We start from the raw sequence: 20,694 nt of genomic DNA, 5'->3' as shown, positions 1-20,694 counted from the left end.
GGCACAATTGGGAAACCGCCAGGCCAGACCTGTGAAGGTAGAAATTTATCAGAGGAACCCAGCAACGCAAACACGTGAAATAAACCTCTAGTCTGCACGAGCGCCAGTCTTTGCTACTCTAGAGATGCCGAAGATGCTGATAGTCAGGAGTCAGGAGGCAGCAAATTCCTGAAATATTTTGTGGCTGCGAAACCTCACCGCAGCTGTATATGCAGAGGTTGGCAGGACAGCAATAATTGGGCAGCAGAGAGAGGCCCTTGCTAAGGAATCTGCATTTAAGTGAAAGCCCATGTGCCCCGGTGCCCAAACCAACCTTACCGAATTTAGATGGAGTAGGATAAGGAACTTAAAAAGGCGTAATGCTCCATACTCGGTGAGTGAGGATAATGAGGGGCAAATGAACAGAGTCCGTCATAACCATGACCTGGGAAACGGTAGTTTCTAAATTTCATAGGGCTACGTTTATTGCTAATAATTCAGACAAATAAAATGGGCTGAAGTCTGGAAGACGGAGAGAAAAGGACCCATTCAGTGAAGGTGAAAAAAATCCCACACCTGCCTTTTGGCGATCCTGTGGGGCATCGGTAGCAGTAGGAATATGAGAGGGAAAGAACAAACCCTGCAGAAGAGGAAAGAGCTGCAGCTTTGCATTCGATGGCAAAATGTCATCGAATGCAATCTGGACAGAAGGTGAGTTGTTATACATTTGGCCGACATCTGCGAAATCAATGTTTAAGAGATCAAGGCCTTGATTTCGCCTCTTGACGTTGTTGTCGTCGTGATTGTACAAGCAAGTAATGGCGCGTACCCTAGTTGAGGGATGGACCAATCAACGGGAGGCGCATGCGCACGATGGTTTGAATTTTTTTTTGTCTTTCCTAACATACACGCGCTGACTGCGCACAAGCGATATGCGTACTAGAAGAAGAGGAGAATGGAAATCCACAGGATCCTGCCAAGAAGCAGCTAAACGCTCCTGTTTCCAGCAATTCACCGCCTGTGTCTTGGCCACTCCCCCGTAGTGGGTATGTTCCAGCTTTATCTGAGGCCAACCAACTAACAAGCAGCTGTTAGACGTCCAGTTAACGAGTCACAATCCGGTCGAATGAACCCCGAGGAGTCCAATCTCTACCTACGTCCCTCCGCCATGAGCGGTACTGGAATGTCGCCAAGAGCTCACACTCTGGGTCACGTCACGTTCTTTCCCGACGTAGCTCCTGACAGGAAGCCGAACAAGAAGGCCTCTAGAGACCGTCACCACAGCGTCGCTGACACTGGTGTTGGGCAGGCCGGGACGAAGCTAAAGGAGTCTCCAGCACCTCGTCCGCTTGTGCCGGATGTCGCCCAACCAGGGAGAGTCGTTCAACATGGCCGACGATCAAACAACGAGCTGTCCGGTCATTCCCATCGTGTTCACCACGATAAAGGCGAAGAGCTGCAAGAAAGCATCGCGACAGCGGGCCAAGACTCGATGAGTGTCAAGAAATCTAAACACAGCCACACAGTCGTTCAAGTAATCGGCAATAGCAGCCCACGGATTTCTAGTGACCAGCCTATACTCGTTTCCGCTGCCGAACATGCCGCATTTCTGCCAACGAAAAGCAAATATCGAAGTAGCCTGGACAAAAACTCGTCTGCTTCACGGCTCCAAGGAGCCGCTGCCGAAGAGCCGAGCGTGGATTCATACGCGCAAAGTCGTGGCAATGCGCCGACTAAAATCACCAGCAAGTATTGCAGCCCGTCATACTACGAACCTGAAGGAACTCTTCCCGGCACTGTGAACAAGAAATCTGCAGCGACTCAGGATGCACACGTGCAGGGCTCCTCGACGAAAGATAATTGCGGCCAGCTCACTGGAAAGCATGGCAATAGCCAGCTGACTTCAGACATCAGCCATAACAAGGTAAGGCAATCATGCCGGCCTATACACGTGGTTAACGCATGCGTCGCGACCAAGTTCATTTGACCTTTACAGAATAGCGCGTCGCGCAATCGGGCAGGGACTACTGTTTTTCTAAATTAAACCTCTGCTTCACATGTACTCAGACATCACGTAGAGATAACCTATTGGCTTTTCGCTAATGCCCCTCTAAGTGGAATACTTGCTTGTTCCGTTTAAAAATAGAAAAGGTTATAGGCGTTGTATGCGGCAATGCCGTGTGAACCCAAGCAGAATTTCGCTACAAAGGCCCCGGCAGTGACATTTGTTTCTATGAACGCCACACAATAATGGCGGCGGTCGTTTCCCTCGAGGACAGAAGCCCGGCGTTGCTCACCCGACATTCGCCGGCTCGCGATCGCTGTATCTGCGCGTGCGCAAATATACGAGAATATTTGTAAGACTGGGCAAGAGCAAAATTAAAAGCCGCAATATTCGTTGCACCTGTTGCGCAATTAATTAGCGATGTGTACGTGAACACATTAGACAGCGGTTCGAATTCGCTTTTAGCCGCCGCGGTGGCTGAGTGGTTATGGCGCTCGGCTGCTGGCACGAAACACGCGGGTTCGATCCTGGCCGCGGCGGTCGAATGTCGATGGAGGTGAAATTCTAGAGGCTCGTATGCTGTGCAATGTCAGTGCACGTTAAAGAACCCCAGGTGGTCGAAATTTCCGGAGCCCTTCACTACGGCGTCTCTCATAGCCTGAGCCGTTTTGGGACGTTAAACCCCCATAAACCAAACCAAACCAAATACGCTTTTTATTGATACTTTTTTTGCGAAGCACCAACTGAACTCGTGTTATTTATCATTTCCCTGCTGTGTTGTGATCCCGTTTAATTGCATATCGAGGTGCTTTTGCGCCAAATTCGTCGTTTAAAGCACTAACTGGAAATCGGTTTGCACTTCAGTTTTAAGCAGGCCTAAACCAACAATAAGCTTCCAGAAGGCATTTTTCAGTGAGAAAGAGTTTATGAACGCAATTTTTTTCTTATATTCTAAGCTTTGGCTATGGCAATCAATGTACCCGCAGATCTGCCGGGGGCAGGCCTGCACGTTTTTTTTTTTTGTTGACGTTTTTGATATCGTCAAAAACATTCCCTATTGGTTTTCTATGGCAATCTTAACTGTTCCGTGCTAGTGACGAAAAAAAATTCGAAGAAATATTTTGCTACGCATTTGCACAATGGATTATTACCTTCGGTATTGGTAAAGTTGTTTGCCACTTACAATTTTTTCAGAACAACCTTTAAGTTTATTTGAGTTCAAGGTTAAGGAGCGTAACGCAGGCTGCAATCTTCATGTCCAGCATCCTTCGATAAAAAATTTTACTATTTGAGTATTGTAAGGTCCTGCTAGGGAAATATTGAAGTTACTGGTCCATTCTTGTGATGCGTGGCAGAATATTTGTTTCAAACTTGTCCATCACTCCCATCGAGCAGTTAAGACTGCCGTAGAAAACCAACGGGTAAATTGCAGGCCATTACAAATTTGGACGTAGGCTGGCGCCCCCACCAAACCCAAAATTAAGTAACAGAGAAGCTGTCGCATAGAGGCGGCTACAGAATAATACATTTATGAATCCGATATGGGCTTACCACGTATACCTAGAGCTGAGGTCGCATGAACGATGCCCACAGTGTGGGGCGAGAGGGACCCTCGACCACATAATTTAGGAGTGCCCAAATTACACCGGAGCGGGCAAAAATATTGATAGTAGAGACGTCTTGGAGACGTCTAATTTTGGCCTGGGTAACTTTCAAGTGCACTGGCATCGCACAGCACACGGGCGCCTTTTGCGTTTCGCCTCCATCAAAACGCGGCTGCCGCGGTCGGGTTCGAACCCAAGTCTCCGGCTCAGTAGCCGAGAGCCACCGATACGGGTGGTGACAGTGATATCTTTCCATATATGAAAAAAATGCTTTTTCCAATTTTGTCCAATTCCTCGTCCAAAAGAATTTAATCCCGAATTTCTTTGCCAGGTAGGGGCGGTTTATCAGGTCCCCTATTCATGCAGCGCCAGGTACATGCAACAAACTCGGAGTTGTGTTAATAATAGACTTATGGAACATGAAAACACAAGCAAAAATAATGCCCTATCACACACAGCCGTCCCCTGCAGGACTTGAGAACGTACGCATGAAAAGAATGACGATAGGAGAGCAAAAGGTGACCCTCTTGCTCAGTCGGCATTTAAATGCAAGAAGTGTAAATGCGTCCCAAATTACAAGAACACGTGCATCCTGTTCTTCCAGAGCGATAATTTAACAGGCGATATAATGGAGGCCTACATTCATCGCAAGCGTACGATGCGTGCCCGCAGCCTTTCCTTTGCATTGCCTCAGAGGGAATGGGATATCTGTCCTCCCACATGTCTTTTAGATGACTTTCTGGTTGTGATAATTTCTTTCAAAGCCTTTATGTGTCTTTCGTTCTTCAAGTAAACCCATTTTATAGTCAGCGCTTACTCCTGTCATATCTTCGTCTTTCGGTCCCGCATTTCTTGCGCTGTGAGCAAAAATTAACACGTACCAACTCGACCAAACGTCTGCTTTACTCTACGTATGACATATTAGAGTGAACATGATGTTAGCACTCTGGATCCAAGCATTACATATTTCCACTTCCGTCAAACTTAGAAAGCCACTACGACGTTTCTGAGCTACTTAGAAGCCAGAAATTTAGCTTTGCACCTTGCACGCGTACTAATGCAGTAGCAGTCCTTGGCATTTTATTAAAGTGCCGCTTTCGTGTGAAGCCAAACTGTACATTCGTGGATCTAGCTGTGAGTGGTTACGTTTGATACCCTGCCACGTGCCCAAACTGCCGAAAACGTTACCAATCGTACGATCCATCGCACCCCTGTTTGCAGACAATGGCGACCGCGGATATGCTGCCGATCTACTGTCCTGGCCACAGCCAAGCGCAGGCTTTTTTGCAGCCAGCAGCACCATTAACCACGCCGAAGGCGCAAGAGGTACTGTACGCAGCAAATATGCGCCAAGTCCCCGCATCACAGCCGGTATGCTTAGAATCGAAAACGAGTTGAAGTAAGAAACAATATCCCATCTCTTCTGGAAAGCAGAACTAAGCGAAAAACGACCGAAGGCTTAGGCCTTGCTTGAGCTCGGGTTGTTGGTTAATGTCTGCTAGGCATTGCAGCTTATGGGCGAGAACAGACAGCATGATCAGGCTTGTTTACGCTAGCAAGGCGACAAAAGAGGCCAGTTGGTATTGCATTGCTCTGCAGCTGGAATTCGCTGAGTGGTGACAAGGACGAAATGTGGCCACTGTACGTGGCGCTACTGTCAATTGAACTTTTATTCGACAAGAAAGGCCATGGCAAGAGAAATGGGTACCATGACTGAGCATGCTTGTCACTTTTATTCATTATCAACTGTTTGAGCTGTTTTGGAGGAATGCCTTGCCACTCGGCGTTAGCGATATTAAAGGCGTGCTGACACAACGTTCATGTGTGTTCGCGATAAAGAACGCGTCTAGGATCTCTCTGCCAAATTTTTCCTTGCACGTCGCAAAAACACGAGTTATTTTCTAAAATTGGTTGTCTTTATTTTTTTAAGGATTACAATTCTTGCTGTAATCTGCAAGCGCACCATACGCGCTGACGTATCCCTGGTTTCTTGAATGCTCCTGCAACATAGCGTTTAGACAACGACCACTTTGTCCAACATAACTCGCACCGAAAGTCGGAGAGATGCTCTAGATTATTCCCGTATGACTGCAAAACTGCAAACAGTCATTTTTTGGTATCTCCGGTGAAAACGTCATGCCCTCGTGCGCTACTTCAAACATTGCCACCACTACTTTCGGCTCAGTCGTATGTTGCACATCCTCATGACTATTTAGCTTGTACTCCTACATCCTGTTCCCAGGCGCCAAACCAGATTTGAAACGACTGGCGGAAAGCGCGAGCCTGTACAGGTCCCTTTTAGCTTACTCTATCATGCTATCATGCTCAACAGCAATAATCCTAAATGTTCCTGAAGCAAGTCAAGGAAAGCTCGTACTCACTCACCACATGTGTTTTGAAATCGGAAGAGCCCATATTTTTCAGGGGTTTCAACCACCCTCTGTACAGCATCATGCGGAATGTTGTGATACATGTGTGCTGCATTCGCGGAAATGCACGTCAAAGGATGCGCTTTCTTCAAGAAGTCAATGGAGTCTATTTTATTGCTGTCTTACCATGCTGTCTCTGTCCTCGCCCGTAAGTCAAGATTCATCATCATCATCAGCCCGACTACACCCACTGCAGGGCAGCAAAGCTCTCCCATGTCTCTCCAATTAACCCTGTCCTTTGCCAGATGCGCCCACCCCATGCCTGCAAGCCTCATAATCTCATCCTGCCACGTAACTTTCTGCCTCCCTCTGCTACGCTTGCCTTCTCTTGGAATCCACTTCGTTACATTTAAGGACCAGCGGCTATCTCGCCTTCGCATTATATGCCCTACCCAAGCTCACTTCTTCCTCTTGATTTCGACTAAGATGTCATTAACACGCGTTTGTTCAATCACCAACTCTGCCCGCTTCCAGTCTCCTAACGTTACACCTATCATTTTTCTTTCCATGGCTCGTTGTGTTGTCTTTAACTTAATTTGAACCCTTTTCGTTAGCCCCCACGATTCCACCCCGTAGGTGAGTACCGGTAAGATACAGCTCTTGTATACTTTTCTCCTGAGAAATATTGGTAAACTGCCACTCATGATCTGAGAGAACCTCCCATATGCGCTCCACCCCATTCTTATTCCTCTAGTTATTTCCCTCTCATGATCCGGATCAGCTGTCACTACCTGCCCTAAGTAGTATTCCTTTAGCACTTCCAGGACCTCGCTGCCAATTGTGAGCTGCTGTTCTCTTGCTAGACTGTTGAACATTACTTTGGTTTTCTGCATGTTAATTTTAAAACTCACCGTACTTCTCTGTCTGTCTAACTCATTGATCATGTTTTGCATTTTATCTCCTGAGTGACTTAGCAAGGCAATGTCATCAGCTAATCGCAGATTATTTAGATATTTTTCTTTAACCCATTATGTCCAACTGTTCCCAATTCAGGCCTCGGAATACATCCTGTAAACAGGCAGTGAATAGCATTGGCGAGACCTTGTCTCCTTGCTTGACGCCCTTCCTTATTGGAATTTTATTGCTGACTTGGAGGACTATGGTAGCTGTGCAGTTCCTATATACAGGGTGTCCCAGCTAAAGCCAGGGTTTAAAAATATGCCGAGGCATTCTAGCACTACGCGACGAAATGCATACTGCTGGCTATTGTATACGGAGCATGTCACAATATTTTTATATCGTGCTTAATTGAGTAACTAGCCGATATTAATTTACCAATTTCGCGAGCAACGGAGATAGGCGGAAAAGGTCAATGAGAAAGTTGTATAACTGTCCGCAAAACTTCCGTATGAACAGTTTTTAACTCTTCATCTATTACGTATCAGGTTTTTTTTTTTTCGCTTACCGCATATGCGCGCGAAATACAAAAAATACCACGTGAAATGCCCGCTTGCGCGCCGCGATTGCAGTGCTCTAACACATTCCGCATAGGAACTAATAGATCTCTTGCCCTTTAAAAGGCGACAGGGAAGCTACGCAGCAGCTGGCTGTGCGAGTTACGCCAGCGGTATGCTTCCCTCGCGGCGCTTGATTAAAGCGACAAGCAGACGCATTCTTTACCGCTTGCGCTCTCGTAATCGCACAGCCAGCGCGTGCGTCGCAACCATGTCACCTTTAAAACAGCAGCACCCCCGACTAAATGAGCTCTTTGTTGGGCGCAACGTTTGAGAGCACTGCAGGCGTGGCGCGCAAGCGGGCATTTCACGTGGTATTTTTTTTGCATTTCGCGGGCATCTGCAGAGAGCGGAAAAAGGCCGATCCCTAATAAATGGAAAGTTATACACTGTTCAGTGGGACGTTTCGTGGACCTTTTTACAACTTTCTCTTTAGACTTTTGTAGGGATAGCTACTCTGCGGTAGAATTTTGAGCCTTCAGCGTGGTGGCGCGCAACCCTGTGGCGGCGCCGCCACGCTGTCATGCGGTTGGCCACATCGTGCGGAGCAGCTGACGGCGGCGCGGCACCGTGACTGATCACGTGGTTCGTCACGTGGTTGATCACGTGACCAAGTTCCACTCGGCCAGCTGTAGCTATCGCTTCACTCCAGGGTTAACCACAGCCAAACAACTGCCAATTTTTTCGCCTACCTTCGTTGCTCGCGAAGTTGGTTAATTGATCTCGACAAATTTTACAGTTGCGGACAATACAAAAATAGTTTGAGTTGCTCCATACAATAGCCAGTAACATGCAATGGGTCGCGTAGCCTATAGTGCCGCGGCATATTTCAACGCGACAGCGTTAGGGAGCTCGTGTAGCAGAAAAGCCGGTGTCGTCGGCATCGGCTGCGTTGGCCGTGAGCGAAAAATCCCTCCTCCTCCTCGCAATGTACGCCACTGCCCCAACAGATAGCGCGCGACGGCAGCGCCTCCCTAGGTGGCTTGAGCCACCGCCCGATTTAAAGGTTTCAGCCGTATCCATCCATCCATCCATCCATCCATCCCGCTCGTCTCGTTCGGGCGCAGTGGTGCCGTGCGGGCACGCTGGAATCACGCGGTGAGCGGCGAACAACGCAGCGCACATTCAAAGCGCGTTCATCACGAAACTTGCGGCTTGCTGCCCGCTCGTTCGGCGCGGAGACTATGCTGGCATCCTGGCATCGGGTTTGTCGAGAACGATGTGCCGACGAACTACGAATGCAACTTGAGTCCCGCGCGTTTCGGCAAGGCGCCTGGCAGCGCTTCTACGTGGTTTGCCGCTCCGCGCGTCCGTTTCACCGTACGTAGCAGAGCAGTTTGTCTAACGGGCAGGGCGTCGCGCCGAACGGGCGATGGCGTTCCGTGGACTCCCTGGCAGTGCTGCAACACTCTGTCGCATTCTACTCTTAAAGGCGAAGCTTAAGCGTCCTCCAGTTTTTTAAACCCTGGCTAAACTTAGCTGGGGCGCCCCGTATATCTTCTAGTATTTTGTCATAAGTCTCATTTACACCCCGGTTTCGCAGTATCTGTGTGACTGCTGAGGTTTCCACAGAGTCAAATGCTTTCTCGTAATCAATGAAGGCTGTATATAGGGTTTGTTATATTCTACGCATTTCTCTATTACCTGATTGATAATGCGAATATGATCTATTGTGGAATATCCTTTAAAAAAGCCTGCCTGATCATTTGGTTGATTAAAGTCTGAGCTGCCCTTATTCTTTTAGCGATTACATTAGTAAATGCCTTGTAGGCACCGGACAGTAAGCTGATCGGTCTGTAATTTTTCAAGTCCTTGGCGTCTCTTTTCTTATGAATTGAGAAATGTTTGCGTTATTCCAAGCTTCAGGTACGGTCGAGGTCATAAGGCATTGCGTATACAAGGCGGCTAGTTTTTTCAGCAGAATCTCCCCTCCGTCCTTCAACAGACCTGCTGTTACGTGATCCTCACCAGCTGCTTTTCCCCTTTGCGTTGTTCCTAAGGCTTTCTTTACTTCCTCTTTCGTTACTGGCGGATGACGCATGGCTGTGCGCTACTGTCTCTATCATTAACGTTCTGATTACATTGGCTGTTTTTTAGATTTGTGTAGAACCCTTCGGCTGATTTAACTATCTTACCCATATTGCTAATGACATTGCCCTCCTTGTCTCTAACCGCATACATCTGGTTTTTACCAGTGCCTAGTTTCCTCTTCACCGCTTTTAGGCTGCTTGCGTTCTTTAGAGCATGCTCAATTCTCTCCATATTAAACTTCCTTATGACGGCTACCCTGCGTTATTTATTCACTTCGATGGCTCTGCTAGTTCTATTCTGTCTGTAGGGTTAGACGCCTTCTTGCTTTGACGTTTCTTAATCAGATCTTTCGTCCCGTGAGATAGCTTCCCGGTATCCTGTCGAACCGCCCTACCACCTGCTGCGCACTCCGTAATGATAGCTCTCAGGTTATCGTCAAGATTGCTGCCTTGCAAACGCTAAATCCCGAAGCTACACCGGGTATGGCTGTACATAGTGTCGCACACTGCGTGCTCGTCACGATTATTCATATTCAGATTCATATTTATTTCCGTCAAACAGCCGACGGAGGAGGATCGAACGAAAAGAGAAACAAATTCACTTGATAGCGTTCGAGCCCCATTTTACGAGGCGCGCAAGGCAACGATAAGCTACAGGATCATATGCATTCATATGCATATGCAGGATCATATGCATATATTTGCGGATCATATGCACTCTTACCAATTGAGAGAACAAAGGGGAGAGGGTAAAATGTAAATCACGAATTGTTTTGCCGTTCTTGGACGCACAGCGCGAGCGCAGGCAGCAGCATTTGCTTCTCGGGAGCAGGGCTGGTGGAGTGAAACATGAACCACTGGATCTAAAGGCTCCAGCCACGCTGTGTAGAATCGCTGGTCTGAGTGGAAAGCTGAAATGGATTCGATAACGTAAGCACTGCTGCTTGTAGTCCGTCTTTATGAGCCTGGCTATTGAAGTCCAGGCTGTCCGTGTATCAGCAGCTTGAGAAGCTGCCCCTGCTTAGAGGCTGCGTCTCCCGCGCTCGTTTCTTTTTTTCCCCATTTATCTAAAAGGACGCACTGAGATCCCTACCAGGCCTAAAGAGACACACTAGAGAGACCCCAACCGCCGGACATGACATCACAGACTCGAGGCTGGCCCACATGTGTGAAGCCCACGAGAGCCTCATGAAGAGATGGAAAAAGCAGAAGTACAATAGGAGGCTAAGGAAGAGAATAACGACACTGATAAACAGATAGAAGACTACACAAACGAGCTTCACAGCCAGCACTGTGGACAGATTTGCGATGAAATGAATAGGAAGCTAGGGTGCAAGAACATGTGCATCTTCTTCGCCATGTGCTAGACCAAGGTCAAACTAAGTCGTTGGCACAAGTTCAGCTGAAACAACTGGTTACAAATTCAGGGCAACGGCCGCGGACCTAAAAGAGGAACTGAAGAGCAAATACTTTAACACAGACAAAGGAGGTTCATCTCCAGCTTACCGAGGAGCAGAGATCGCAAACGCAGATGAGGACATCTCGATAGCGGTGGTATGGAGAGCAATGAGTCAACTAAGACCACTTCGGCGGCGGAGGCGATGGGGGAGGTGTAACCAGCAAAATGTTAACGAACCTAGATCTAGCCTCGGTCACCACAGTCACAGACTACCTAAATGAAATATGGAAACTAGGTAGTGTACCTTCGGAATGGAAACATGCCAAAGTGATTTTTATCCCAAAACCTGGGAAGAAAGAAGTCGGCAACCTCAGGCCGATATCCATAACGTCATGCCTGGTGAAACTGATGGAGAATATAATATTAAACAGACTCCAGGGATACGCAGAGGAAAGAGAGCTATTTTCTTAAACGATGCTAGGCTTTAGGAGAAAATTGTCCACGCAGACGCCATGCTCCAGCTCAAAGCAGACATCATAGACCCGCCGAAGAAAAGAGGCGCCAAAACTATACTGGGACTCGACCTACATAAAGCCTTTGATAACGTCAAACACGAAGTCATACTAACTAATCTGGCGGAGATTGCCCCTGGAAAGCGGACCTGCGATTACGTTAGAGACATTCCAACCGAAAGAACAGCAGAAATAAATAACAACAGAAATAAGGGGACATCAAGTCCGGAACCACTCCCGCCATCTTGCGAGTAGTTCAAATTCTGCCACCAGACTACGACACTGATCTATGAGACCATGACTGAGAAAGTGTCTTCTCGCCTTGCCCCCGAGCGACCCGAGACTGGTTTTGGTTGAAATGTTGAGATATATGTCCGGTCCTTTCTTGACCCGCGCTGCGTGAAGGCTTTTCTTTTGTTGCTGCACCGACCTTCGGAGGGTTACAAACGAACAATGGTAAACCCGTCTGCTTGTCTCCGTCGTGCGTAGGGGGAGGTGTTGGCTGGGGTGGTTCGGCAGGCTTCTTTTTCTGCCTGCCCCTTGCCCGGTTTTCGACAACCACACACGGTAGCTGAACTGCGGCTTGCTAGCCTGCCTATGCATGTGATACAAATAAAGGACGTGGATCACCAACTATAGTCGGGTAAAACTCAAGAACAAAGCAGCATATTCCTCTGAAAAGCGGCCGTACAGCCAAGAGCGTCGACCGTACAGCTTTCTGCGGCTATGCAGCCAAGCCCCATGTATATATTTCTACAGAGGGTATTGTCCTTGTAGTCGCGAGTGGGGCGGGCCATGGTTGTGGAAGTTGAAGGGAAAAAGTCAGAGAGCCGGGACAAAGAGGATACCATTTTTGTCCAAACAGCATCAGCGGTGGGCTGATCTTTGTTCCGGATAAGGATGCGCGGCACGGGAACAAATGACCGTTTCCTTCCCCCCTCTTGTTTAGCCTTGACTGCATAGCCACAGAAAGCTGTACGGTCGACGTTACTGTCTGGAGGGCTTCCTTTGAGGGTATGTGCCGCTTCGTCCTTGAGTTGTACATATATTAGTATCGGCAACGAAAAAGGAAGAAAAATAATGCTGCTCAGGCCGCACCGCTTAAGGCACGAAGTCGATACAGCGGAAACGTGGGAGAGTTAGTGATACATTGTCGACATAATTGCACAGCGCAAATTACTAAGTAAGCGAAAAGGGAAAGCGGACGCAAAAAAATAATAAATGTGTCATATCACGCAAACCATTTGTTTTTTTATGTCCCATGTATATATTTCCGCCGATTTTTTTTTCAATGAACCTTATAGTTGAAGTCGGTGTTTTTCTTGTGTCCTTCCTTCTGCCCTCGTATTTTGCGCGTGCAATCCTTAGTCACTGCTGATGCATAGTAACGTTAGCAGTAGTTTGAACGCTCCTGGTCTAGAGCGTTGCCTGCCAACTCTAGCGCTGAAAAAAAAATTGTTTTTTGCAAATAACAATACATCTATGATAATACAACTATAACAAATACAGCTTAACAACTGCAGTCAACGCTCGACGGATGCCTGTTCAACCTTGGAAACTAGGGTTGGTAAGGAACAAGGTATAGAGAAGTGGGCAATTGTCAGTTTCTATTTAGCCTTGAAATGAATTCACATTGCGCAAGAGACGTGAAATTGCTGCCGAGAGGGTTAGCACCGCAGGGTGTCGGAATGTGTTCACCTCAAAAAAAAATATTCGTCGTACATGCGGCGGCATTTTGCAACCAATTCCAATCAACGTAGACAGAATTTTGCCAAGGTTCACAAAAATTAAGTATAGGCGCCTATCATTCACGAGGCGGACTCAGACTAAACATTGTACGAAAGGGGGGGGGGGGGGGGGGGGGGCGGTGTGCAGGAACGTTGCCAAAAAAGGGGTCAGATACAAAGGGATAGTTCTGTAGGCACTTAGGGCGTCTCCCTCCCCTCTCGCTTGGACAATCAACTGCGTGCTCTTATTTATGCTAGACGTACGTCTTTCTTGCATCCAGTTTACATCATTAGGTTGCTTATTGCCTCTAGAATTTTCCATCGCGTTCTGAAACGTATATCTTACTCGCCTTGCGTCGATTTGCACCAATTTGAGCTAAATCAAAAATAAAAAAAGCGCGCGCGCATGTGTGTGTGCGTGTTCGCGCGCGCGTACCTGGAAATTGAAAAAAAGCAGCTGTTATTTTTACACCGTCTGTTGTCAGGGAACTATGACGCGCTTGAAATCATTTTCCGATATTTTTTTTACCCGCGGTATTTTATTCGACACTGAAACGCGATGTCAAGAGTGGCACCCTATGGAAGACCGTTGGCAGCTGCTCCCTTGTCTGGCTTCAGCTTCCCGTGCGCGCTAAAAGCAGAGTGCATGCCTTGGTAGTTTTCGATATTGGGTGGACTACTGTTCATTATTTTATTGTAACCAGAGTGTATTGTCGTATTTATTGCACAGGGAACATGTAAGAAACGTGTGTACTTTCGTGTTGAGCCCGCCCTTTGGTTTCATGGCTTGGTAGCAAATAATTTTGAAATGGGGCCGTTGGCCCGCCGCGGTAACTCTGTGGTTAGGGCGCTCGACTACTGATCCGGAGTTCCCGGGTTCGAAACCGACTGCGGCGGCTGCGTTTTTATGGAGAAAAAACGCTAAGGCACCCGTGTGCTGTGCGATTTCAGTGCATGTTAAAGATCCCCAGGTGGTCGAAATTATTCCGGAGCCCTCCACTACGGCACCACTTTCTTCCTTTCTTCTTTCACTCCCTCCTTTATCCCTTTCCTTACGGCGTAGTTCAGGTGTCCAACGATATACGGGACTGATACTGCGCCATTTCCTCCTCCCCTGAAAAAAAAAACAATTTGTAGTTTCCATGCATTCACACATTCGCACCAAAATGATTGGCTTCCAATTTTTATTCCATACAACACCCTCCGTTGCGTGCGAAATAATCTTTTTATGTAAATACTAAATGATTAGACGCATCGACCAGATCGCACACCGTCGGATCTGGAGCGTGCCAATTTATCAATGAATTTTCCCACAAAGATACAGTACAGCGGCTATGCATGCCGTATGCGGTCAAACATACAAACGAACATCCGCCTAAGCTCTCGCATGTCAAGCCTTGCTGGCATGCTCACCTTTTGCACATGTCCCCGCGAGGGCGTCTTTTGCCCAAAAGCGCTGAACGTTATCGGTGGGGTCGTGTTCGGCATCGGTAGGTCGCGGCGGCTTCAGTCTCCACCGGTGCGGTAGCGGCGCACCGGTGGAGACCCAACAGAAAACGGTTCGGTCGACGCGCTTGGCTGGGTGGCCTCCTTTGATGGGAATGTGCTGCTTCGTTCTTGAGTTGTACCCGACTTATGGGTCCGTTCGATTCACCTGCACCACATGAACTGGTTCTCGCGGCGCTGCGCCTCACATGGATTCATTTCAGCGGTGTGGAACATGGCGCCCTCTGAACCACGGCATTGGTTTGAAAGAAGTGCGAGTCTAGCTCAGGAAAACTGCGCACCTTCTCGGTGGTTATTGTAGAAATAGTGCAGCTGCAGCCGTCATGTAGGCCGATGATGGTTTGCGCGTTGTGATAAGCAGCGGAGACTGAAGTAAATCTACTCGTCGGCAAGCTAGAACACTGCTCGAGTTCTCCGAAGAAGCGGCTACGCGCAATTGACACCACTGTAAAAAGCAAAGACGTCACGAGGTGGACATGCACGCGTCGAGGCTAGTTCATAGCAACATTTTATTGTGATGTGCTGTTTGAACATTTCTTCACGAGAAACTTGATGGCAGCCGCTGATGTAGGCTGTAAACAGCTGGCTGCAATTCATTGGCGTCGCCAAGGCTAGCAGACGACATGGCCTGCACTCGACCATCCGTTTTGGAAGCATATAGTGCCAAACTGTGCTCAAGCTGCCGGAACTAGCGCTACACACTCGTGCCATCGCCGCAGAACTTTGCCGAACTGGTGCACTGAGTGCAGGCCGAGCGCTAGCCGGAGCTCCACACCGCTAGCCGGAGCAACGAACAACCGACGGCACGAAACAAAATTCTGTCTTCTTCCCTTTCCTCTCTCTCTTTAGCAATGCCAAAGCGGTCCTCGGAAACTAAAGACGACACCCAGAATGCGTTTCGTTGCGTCAGGTGAAAAACCAATCAAGCAAAGTAATACGGCGGAAATCTGCTTGGAAGTTTAACACATGTTCAACACACAGTACAGAGGGCAAAATGGAGGGCAACGTGCAAATATCGTGGAGACATCAGACGTTTTTAGCATACCGGAGACGTACTATCGGAGTCGTATACCGCTTTACCGGACTCCTCCTGCGCACGCGCAGTGGCTCCCCTTCACCCCAACAATGCCACTGCGCATGCGCAAGAGGGGTCCGGTAAACCGGCGGAACGTCTCCGATACGCTCGTGAACACCTCCCGTTTTTAGATAATTTTAACTAGGGTGCCTCGATGCGCGCCCACTCTCCGCTTAGGGTGAGGACGACCGCGTCGTCTTCTAGCGCGACCGCCATTTTCTTGCATCCGCTGGTCGCATGACGCGAGGCGCGCGTTTTCTGCGTGACGCGCCTAGATAGAGGTGGCCCCGCTTGCAGTTGGAGCTTGAATTGGACTTTACCTTTGACAATCATTCCTTTTCTAGTTTAGATAAAAAGTGAGAGTAAATATTCGGTGATGCATTCGCTATTTCGAGACGTAGCGAAAGTACAGCGGATATCTTTCTTTGTTCGCGGTGTATGTAGAAACTGGCTCACATTCACAAGCCCCAGAGCACATTTTAAATCATATGCCGTTGGCACTGGATTGATTAGGCGTAATATCGAAAAAGAGTTTCAAGGCAGTCTTGAAGTAGCCTGCTTATTAGGAAAAACTCGAAACGTTCATTGCCCAGAGAAACTTCTTGGAGGCAAAGGACAACTGTTGTGGAAATAAGCAGCCCAGCTTGGGATGGTTTCCATTGAGAGGTGGCGCCCACATTCATCCCTTGTATTTTCCCAGGCGTTCTGCAAAGAGACTGTGTGAAGAAATAATCCCGCTTTCAGTGTCTAGCGAGGGAGCCGGCGGGACGGCGGGAGCAGAATGCAAGAAAATGGCGGTGGCGCCTCTCGAGAACCGGTTTTGGCAGCGACGACCCCTTCCAAGAGTGACACCACCCTCAGCGAAGAGCGGGAGCGCATCGATGCACCCTAATCTTAGCTGTTTGGCAGCGCCACGCTCGCCATTTTTCTGAACTGTGACTTTTTAGTACATGTGGACTCGTGTAGATAACGCTACTTACTATATTTAACGCATGTCGCTGCGTTATTTGCTATTATTGTTTATATATTGTGGACTTTGTAGTGATAATTGTTACAAGTTGATTAAAGGAATGAGAGCACGATATTTTAAGATTGTATTTACCAGAAAAAAAGAAGCCGCGGACCGTTTCTAGAGCTCGTGCCCTTCGTAAGCTCAACAAAAAGGTAGCTAAAATCAACTATACATTGCACATTCCCCAATAGCCGTACAGTAAAGGCGATGCTTAGCCATGTAGAGCAGAGTATTAAGTTTCTTCACGCAAAATCTCAGAATTGCCAAGTGTTGGTTACCGGAACAGGATAGCATCTTGTTTTCAACTATTTTGAAAAAAAAAACGCTAACTTTGATCACGAATAGTAACTTTTAAACTAAATGAGGCAGATCAATGATGTTTTCAGAAAGGAAGGACGATTGCACGATCTCAAACTGTGCAAAAAGTCGCCGCAGGACAAAGCATATCCCGAAAAGTTATTGCAGATTACATTGTTTTCTTTTCTACGTTTTTCAAACATGTTTGAAACTCCGGCTACTGATCCGGAGTTCCCGGGTTCGAACCCGACCGTGGCGGCTGCGTTTTTATGGAGGCAAAACGCTAAGGCGCCCGTGTGCTGTGCGATGTCAGGGCACGTTAAAGATCCCAAGGTAGTCGAAACTATTACGGAGCCCTCCACTACGGCACCTCTTTCTAGCATTCTTCTTTCACTCCCTCCTTTATCCCTTCCCTTGCGGCGCGGTTCAGGTGTCCAACGATATATGAGACAGATACAGCGCCATTTCCTTTCACCCAAAACCAATTATTGTTATCATTAAACATGATTGGCTAATGAACTAACCTATACTCATATTTCTAAATGCTTAACTATGCTAATTAATTAGCATCATATCTAAAAGTATGTCGAAAGATTTTTCTCTACATGCAATAGGTTTTTCACAACTTTGCATTTCCTGAGACAAGTGGCGGAGCCTCCGGAGTGGCTCTCAAGACTAGAGCCACTCTGTACACTGCGTGAATTTTAAGTTGACGAAGCCAGACTCATGCTGGCTGACTTCGAGTCGGGTGTACATAGCGTTTGTCTTTTGTTGATTGTTTGTTATGTGCGATTTTCTGTGTCAAAGCCAGGCAATAAAGAAAAAAAAGAGACAAGTGGAGCTTAACTGCCATTTTTCATCTTTGCGTTTTCATTTACAGTTGAAACAAATTTGCAGCTATCGTTAAACCATATACATCTTTTGAAAGCAAAGGAAATTAGCTTTTTTAAATATCTGAACCACTTTTATTGAGCTGACCAGCGAGGTACAGTCGACGTACAAATATCACCAAAAATGTTTTCCGTTCACCGTCAGAGTGGGACCGCTACCTTAAGCTTGGAGACAAGGTGACCTCGCAGGGCTCAGTGCTCTCTCCTTTCTCATTCAACCTGGCGTTGAAGAACCTACCGCCGCTATTCAAGACGGTCGAAGGGACAAACCATGCGTTATACGCGGACGACAGAACAATATGGACGCACACAGGCAACGATGGCGAATAGAACAAAATCTCCAACAGGCGATTGATATTGTCTAGGAATACGCGGAATGGGCAGGGTCAAAACGTTCGCCAAGCAAATCCGAACTTCTGGTGGTCCGAGGGGCGAGCAAACGTGATAACAACGCAGGAGACAATCTCGTACAGGTAAATGAGACACTGGTGACCTGAGTGGACAAAATCAAAGTCCTAGGACTGTTAATACAGGACAATAGACAGAACACGGAGACAATAAATAGACTTAAGTCGACAATTATTATGACAACCAGGCTCATAAGGTGAATATCTAACAAAAGACGGGGAGTCAGACAGAAAGATCTCTACCGAATGGTTCGGGCTTTTCTGATAGGCAGAATAGTATACGCCATCCCTTACCTTATGCTAGAGCTGGTAGAAAAGAACATAGACGGGATCATAAGGGACGCATATAAAGCAGCCTTGGGGCTGCCCTACTGCACCCTCGGCTGCTACTGCAACTTCCAGCTGTGGGAAAAATCACGCTAAGCCCTTCGTTCGATTTCTCATGCATGTGGTCTGTGAGATTCCCCTTATTGTGGCAAAGTGTGACTTGTCCAAACTGGGCGTTGTGTTAACGAGCGTGCTAGGGAACACGAAAGAACGCTGGAAAACGCGTCAGACTAATGCATGAATATACCCGCACTTCTGTCTCCCTCATCCCAGCGAATTCACATTGCTTGTAACTAGACGATGAAATGCAGGTCTGCTGTCCTTAATCTACAGTGTTTATTTGCTGTCATCATGGGGGGGAAATTTATTTGACCTCACCCCAACTCCTCCTGTTTTCTTCGTTCTGTGGTCATAGATGCGCATGCGCTCACTGTCGTCTTATATGTGCAACTTGCAAACGTGTCAATAAACGTATTTGTACTCAGTGCCCGTCCTATAATTTCTTTCTGTGTACTCGTCTAAATATGTAGAGCTGTTTAATTTCAAGACAAGAAAAATGCATTTCCAGCTAGCTACGCAACGGGTTTTATTATTCGCACTTTCGCTCGCAGTTATTAGAGCGCAGCTCTTACAAAGCTTTTGCGTTGAGCGGCGTTGCTGTCGTCCCTCGGCGTAACCGGGCGAGCGAGCAGCACAACGGAGGGCGTAAGAGATCGAACGCAGTGTGCAACAGAGGATGAAAGACTGCTTTAGCGTGAAGCCGGGCTCCGCGGCGGCGACCCGAGGCGAGACTCACCGGCGACGGATCACTGCGCGCACCGGCCAAGCCGAAACCCAGAGCCGCCATCGTTCGGCACTGCGGGTTCCGTATGCGGTCGCTTATACGGTTCAAGTAACGCAGCAGCTGTCTTCAAACATCGCATTACCGAGAAGCGCAATAGTCGGCTAATTTGAGGCTTCGTGCGTGTTATGTGTAGCGACGTCCTGTCCTCCGCTAGTCTCCCATTGCGCTGCAAAGGACCCTTTTCCCTGAAGCCTCTTTCCTGAAGACTTCGATAGTCTCTTTGTGCAGTTGACAGCGCCACAGGTAGGCAATGTCGTGTAAAAAGGCGAGAACAACGAAAAGACTAAATGCGAGAAATGGAAGGAAAAACCGGGAAAACGTGCTGACGCGTCCCTTAAGACAAAGCCTAAGTGTCCCCTCCAGTTTTTTATGCCTCTTCCTTCTTTCATTCCCTGACTTGGCGGTTGAGGTGTCCACCGAAAGTAAGGCACCTCTAGTTACCGTGCCTATCCATTCTAGATGACACGCAGTATTTATGGAGGGGGGGGGGGGAGGGAATTAGTGATCAATAAGCAGGCCCAGTCTATATACGCTGCAGCCTGACGTCATGCCCGTTTCTGGTTTTCTCTCTTCCCCGCTCAATTTAGCACGGTCATACCCTGGGCGCCTGAGTGCATTCCTTTCTCTTCTATCGCAGGTGCGGCGCATCGAGAGGTTCGGGGCCTTCCAGGGCCGCGCCCCCATGTGGATGTGGGAGTGCGCGGGCCTGGCACTGGCCGCTCTTGTTTTGATCGCCGTGCTGGCTGCGTTCGCCTTCCTGCGAGAGCGCGCGACGGAAGGACGCGGCCAGCCTCAGCGTCGGGCCAAGAAACTGGCGGCGTCCTCTTCGACGGATTGGGGTGAAGACACTGAACCGACAGTCGTTTCGTAGAGGCCATCCCCGGAAGCCACCGAGGATGCGGCGCACTTGCTTCTGGTTATTCTTTACTCCTGGAGGGTTTGATCCCTTCTGAAAAAAAGAAGCAGGCCAAGAATTGTTTCTTCGCGCGCTTAAAGTCAGAACAACTGCGCTTCTGTAAGCAATGCGAACAAGTCTCTACGTATGTGTTTGTTTCGCCTGGTCTCATAGTCCCGTGTAGGCAGATTCTCAATGCTTCTTTTGAGACGTGAACGTGTGCATTTTCTTCGGGTTAAAACACCGAGGTGGCATCATAAATTTACTCGGCACCGTAGCGGCAACAAATTATGTAACTTCAA

At 48.0% G+C, this 20,694-nt stretch overlaps 1 protein-coding gene across 1 annotated transcript; it reads left to right on the top strand.

Annotated features, from left to right (window-relative positions):
- Nucleotides 1–941: 941 nt before the first annotated feature.
- On the top strand, nt 942–20,368 carry LOC144121760 (uncharacterized). The gene is made up of 3 exons (XM_077655133.1): nt 942–1,903; nt 4,810–4,914; nt 20,135–20,368. The coding sequence occupies exons 1-3, from the start codon at nt 1,106–1,108 to the stop codon at nt 20,366–20,368; spliced, it is 1,137 nt and encodes a 378-aa protein (XP_077511259.1). The 5' UTR covers nt 942–1,105.
- Nucleotides 20,369–20,694: the final 326 nt, after the last annotated feature.

The sequence above is a fragment of the Amblyomma americanum genome, chromosome 2 (assembly GCF_052857255.1).
Source record: "Amblyomma americanum isolate KBUSLIRL-KWMA chromosome 2, ASM5285725v1, whole genome shotgun sequence".
NCBI lineage: Eukaryota > Metazoa > Arthropoda > Arachnida > Ixodida > Ixodidae > Amblyomma > Amblyomma americanum.
Note: the sequence above shows the minus strand (reverse complement) of the source record. Positions and strands in the feature narration are given on the sequence as shown.

Excerpts from the sequence above, each read along its gene's own strand:
- LOC144121760 (XM_077655133.1), top strand. The coding sequence starts at position 1,106 with ATGAACCCCGAGGAGTCCAATCTCTACCTACGTCCCTCCGCCATGAGC. Across the intron at positions 1,904-4,809 it reads CAGACATCAGCCATAACAAG|ACAATGGCGACCGCGGATAT; the intron begins GTAAGGCAATCA and ends CCCTGTTTGCAG. Across the intron at positions 4,915-20,134 it reads CCACGCCGAAGGCGCAAGAG|GTGCGGCGCATCGAGAGGTT; the intron begins GTACTGTACGCA and ends CTTCTATCGCAG.